Source organism: Protopterus annectens, chromosome 5.part0, assembly GCF_019279795.1.
Source record: "Protopterus annectens isolate FY-2018-M chromosome 5.part0, PAN1.0, whole genome shotgun sequence".
In the NCBI taxonomy this organism is placed as follows: Eukaryota; Metazoa; Chordata; order Ceratodontiformes; family Protopteridae; genus Protopterus; species Protopterus annectens.
Window position 1 is genome coordinate 297,864,188 of NC_056735.1, and position 5,544 is coordinate 297,869,731.

The following is a 5,544-nucleotide window of genomic DNA, read 5'->3' on the forward strand; positions in this document are numbered from 1 at the left end:
GTCATTGTGGACAACAGAGCCTGTAATACTTGTAAGTAGCATGCAGTTTACTGGGTAGAAGTAAATGTTTTCCTTTCCATATAAAAAGTAGACTAAGGCATTAGAAGAGGTGCTTAAAATACAACTATTCTTGAGCACTTCCTGGCATCTTTTTTGTCAAAATGAGTTCTAATGCGTCTCTTTTCAGTGTAGCTTTAATGTGAACTATTGTTGCACCTTAAAAGTTTGTCTCCAACAGAGTAAATCTTTTTTACTTATCTGGTTTTGTCTAGCAATTGGAACAGAGAGCTAAGGAGCTGTTAAGAAGCTGTTTACAGTGGTCCAGGGTTTGATTCCATCAACCTCCATTGCCTAACTCTGTAACTATGAACAAGTCACTTAACCAGGCAGCAGTCATAGGCCCAGCCTGAAAAAAGTTCCATGGAGATCAGTGCATATCCCAGTTAACTAATAAAATAATGAATTATTAATTCAGTGCACTTTGGAATCCCTGTCATCCAAACTGATATCATGTTTCTAAAAACTTAATTTATTATTAAAACTATCATTTGAATATTATCCACATTATTGAAAGCCAGCCGTTTCAGTTTTCTGTACTATTTCTCAGTAGAGTACCATGTGGTTGTCACCTTTTCTATGAAACATTTATAAATATTCTGTCATAACCCCTGTTGTTTTTCACTTGACAGTTATTCTGTGCAGGGTATCTCCAATTATGTTTATTATACTGTATTTTTGTACCACTTGTGTTTCAACTGCACTGCTTTCCTAGTTGTGATCCAGATGCTAAGCTTCAGCCATTCTCCTAAGAACTGCATTCTTACCATCTTTGCTTTTTTCATAATAGAGCATCAGATGCACATTTCCTACACACATCATGATATGGTCTGTAGCAGGCAGTATGGAATATTAAATACACAAATAATGTGAATGAGTTCTATCTTGAAAAACACTTCTTTTAATAAGAAGTAGCTTTTTACTCTGACAGTGAACACATCTATTACCCGGACCAAACCTTCAGAATAACCATTGAAATCTGTTGGGTATATTTCAGTGGTCTGACCCACTTAATAGGAAACATTAGGGTATTTCAGTGGTCTGACCCACTTAATAGGAAACATTAGGGTATTCTTCTTTCAACCGGTGGTATCCTCTCAGTGCCTCTAAGATTTCTATTTACTTTATCAAGTAGCCAGGCATATTGTTACATGTGGAGTCACCACCAATACCCTTAACATGTTATTCAGATCTTACTACCTCCTCCTAGTGTTGTATTTTATACTGCCAGCACTGAAGCCCTGTGCACTCTTATTATCACAGTAGTGTGTGACATCCTCACATTTGTTGAATCTTTACATAAGTGCCTAGGTGTTATTAATTTCAGTGGCACCTATGAATATACATATCTTAATATATTTGATACAGTGATCGAAGGAAAATGTCTGTAGTGGTTATCATAGCTTCTTGCACGATTTCTTTCTTTAACTTTCCTTTTAGTGGTTGCATCCCCACATGATCTCCTTATTCAGTCACCCCCTACTAATTACCTGTCAAATATCCATTTCACTTATGTTTACAAAATATCCAGTTAATGAGTATAACTTTGCAGTTTCATTTTTAGAGAGATGCGTTTGTGAATTCAGTGATGCTTTAAATTTAGTGTGAAATTCCTGGGAACATCATCTGCATTAGAAGATAAATGCTTCAAAGCAACTCAGAGACAGAGAGTTGCACTGCCAGTAGCAGCAGGACATCATTATGTATGTGACATTAGATTCATGCTTGCAGATTAACCACAACCGCACTGCAGCATGTTTTCATCATTATGATGCTCTTAAATGTATCGGTCAAGTTAGGAGATCATTTCCGTACATTGCTATAGAACGTTATCTCACTATCTGGTGATTGTCTTGTCTTCTACACATTATACAAAATGGTAATAAAGCACCAAATATAGCTTTGCCACATTTGACTTCGTAGCCCCCCCCCCCCCACCATTTTGCATCTCTCTGCAGGATCATTTCCCAGGTTGTTACTGCTATTACTTCAGGCAAAGTGTTAGCTTCAAAATGTGGGTTAATGGTACAACAGGTAGTTTGGTGCAGAAAGCTGTGGGCTCTATTCCCCCACCAGGTAGATCGATTGCTAACACTGCAGTGCAGCATAAGGAGGGGGTGCTGCACTCCTGAGTGTTTTATCTTTCAGATGAAACATGAAACCAAGGCTCCATTTGTCTGAGTTGGTGGTAGCTCATGTAAATGTAAAAGATCCCATGATAGCTACTAAAAAGAGTAGGGGAAGTTTCCCAATGCTCTGGCCACATTTCCCCTAGTAGTATAATTACTCTCTCATGTCTTCCTAAAAAAGAGGCTACTAACCTAGTCAACAAAGGGTAACCAAATACATTAATAAATGGAACCGTTCAAAATAATAATGTTCATTTACATTTCTCAAAGCAGACTCAAAATTTAGACCATGTCTGTAGTAAAACTACAGGTGATAGCTGCAAATCACATTGCGGATGTATGAAACATTTTGATATAAAACTCTGCCAGGCTTAGATTTTATCAGGTTGAAAACTGACTGACCGATCTTCCACATAAAACCATTGTGAAGAATTATGTGAGACAGTAATGCTGCCTTTTTTCCCCCTTTTTTCAAGTGGCTCATTCTTCATTGATGTGATGATTCCACATCTTTAACCACTTTTGCTGCACTTCACATTTAGTGCAAGTCAACATTTAGTATTCACAAATACATTTTTGCAAAGGTGGTAATCCTATTTACTATCTTACTGCTGCCAGGATCTAATCATATTTGAGCTTTCAGAGACATCTGGACTGGGGGATTGATTAAACAGAGCTACTGCCTTTAGCATGAACTTTTCAGAACCACCATGGAAGTCTCTCAGACAGAAGGGATCCTGAGGGGCACCCATAGTTAGCAATTCTGGCTCATCTTAAATATTTCATTATTAGTGAGAGATTATTCTGTAAAACGTATGCCTCAGGAAGAGACAAATAGCTTCCTCATTGTCCTCAGAATCCTCAGATATTGAGCAGTATTATCCAACACCCAATCCATCAGATGTGTTTCCAGGCTTGTCCTGATAAGTATGAGAAATGATGATATCAGAAGAGCTTTTACTTATTATATCTTGCACCAAGTCCACCAATTCTGATTGAAAGCTTCAATAATTAAAATGTTTTAATGTTACATCTAAATCCATTTGCTGCATGGGTCTTTGATTAACTGGTCATTGCTGGCATAATAATTTGTGACATCCACTGTTATATTTTTGAAAATAACCATATGTGGGTTTATAGGGTATGATCACCATTAACTGTAGTAGGTTCCACCACCAGCAACAAATAGAGCCTGAATTATTCTGTTACTAACAGTTACTACTATATAAATTCTGACTATAACAAATTTGGGAAGGTGGTTCTTAACTTACGTTTTGCATAATATTTTTCATTTATAGGGCATGTACATTAAATCAACTTATGATGGTCTTCATGTAATCACTGGAACAACAGAAAATGTAAGTGTTGATTTTATATATTTATAGACCAGTCTCAGATGTTTTTGTGTAGGGAAAAAAGTGCATTATATAAAGTGATATGAAACTAATTAAAACAGGAAGACAGATTTTTGGTGCAGCATGCTGGGTACTAAACAGCAGTGGATTTCTGTTATAAAATGAGTTAGTACAGTCAGTGCTGACTTCAGTGCTACCCATTTCAAAATGAAAAAGGTATAATTTCATGGTGATATATGTTCATTGAAGTGGCAGAGGCACCTTCTTTAAGAATAATATTTTCTACTTCTGTGACTTTTTCTTTTTTTGATTATGGTACAGGTGGACAAAGATATGTGTAGTCTCTTGTTTATGATGTTTGCTATAATTCTTTTTCAGTGCAGTCCCATTAACCCTATCTGTTGCCACAATTCTATCATGCGCAGCAAGGCATCAGTCCTTTCATTCCATCTTTAGGTATAAATTAAATTGAAGATTTATCTGTAATCATCTTCTTTTGATTTGGAAGATGATTTGCAGCAGCAGGTTGAGCAGATGGATTGTGAGATGGGATAAAGCCATTAGATGTTTTTAATGCATCTTTTCTTTTGTCTGTACCTGCTGACCTTTAACATCCCTTCATTGGATCTGTTGGTCATTTAGTTTTCCAACAAACAAATCAGAAATAGCATCCCTGTGAAAGAAGTCTTTAGTAAAAAAAGTACAATTCAGAAACAACTAGGCTCTTGAAATGGCACAGATATTTAATATTGTTAATATATTTTATATGTATATATATATATATATATATATATATATATATATATATATATATATATGTATATGTATGTGTATATATATATATATATATATATATATATATATATATATATATATATATATATATATATATATATATATATGTATATGTATGTGTATATATATATATATATATGTATATATATATATGTATGTGTATATATATATATATATATATATATGTATATATATATATATGTATATGTATATATATATATATATATATATATATATATACTACTGAAAACTTCGAACTGTTAAAACAAAACAGAATTCCAATGAATAGGCTGAGCCAGAACTGTTATTTGCTGAGCGCTTTGTTAAACTTTATTGGTAACAATCGAACTTCATCAGAGCAAAATGTAATGCATTTGCAATACTCTGCAGGCTTTAAATAGTCTAACTGGTGTAAAAATACTTCACTATGATTGGTAGATATTCTACGCCAATGCAGTAGTATTTGGACTAATGAGAGACACTGCTGTAAAACAAAAGGTTTTATCTGCTAACATCCTGCCACTAGGTGGCGTGCTTTAACTTTTTAGTTGTACCACTTTAATGCACATTTAATGCTGAGATTCTCATTGAGCCCTGGTGGGGTATCTGCTTCAAGGAGGAGTTGCCATCTTAATTCCTTCAGCTCCAGTAGTGTGTTGCAATCTCCAAAAAACTGCTGGACCTGTTCTACCACTAGAAATTTAAAACAGGTGAAGCCATTGCAGCTGGTGGCATGTCTGCTTAATGCATTGTAACTGTCATTATGCCTGATGGCTGCAAGGTGTTCCTTCACCCTGTCTGAGAGCTTTCTAATTGTTTTCCCAATGTAGAAGGAAAAACACTGGTTGCAGTAGGCTGCATAGACTACAAAAGTTGAGTGGCAGTCGTGCTGGGCTTTGAACTGCACCGTGATGTTGCAGTGTTGAAAAGTGTAGGATGTGCCTGAGTGTATGAAAGGGCAGACTACACAATGCTTGCAAGATCCCATACCTTTGGGGTTTTGTGGGTTAGCAGGCTCATGGGGGTCTGCGCCATTCCTGAGTATGGGGGTCTCTTTCCTTTCAAAGGTTTGTTTAAGAGTTCTCGTCTTCTTGTATGAGAAGACAGGCTCATTACCCACTATCTGATGGGTGTTGTGGTCGACTCTTATTATGTTCAGTTTTGCCAATGATATCCCTAATGGGTTGCATATCTCGGCTGATGGGGAT

General features: G+C 36.0%; 1 protein-coding gene across 6 annotated transcripts in view; it reads left to right on the top strand.

Annotated features, from left to right (window-relative positions):
• The window catches only part of CNKSR2 (connector enhancer of kinase suppressor of Ras 2), a 2,909,208-nt gene that overhangs the window by 1,312,647 nt on the left and 1,591,017 nt on the right, over positions 1-5,544 (top strand). For 5 of the 6 annotated variants that reach the window (XM_044072276.1, XM_044072277.1, XM_044072279.1 and 2 more), the window contains one exon: positions 3,485-3,544. The exons of the other annotated variant lie outside the window; for it this stretch is intronic. In XM_044072276.1, the coding sequence (XP_043928211.1) occupies positions 3,485-3,544 (60 nt within the window). The remainder of the gene's footprint in view (positions 1-3,484; positions 3,545-5,544) is intronic. 6 annotated transcript variants of the gene reach the window in all.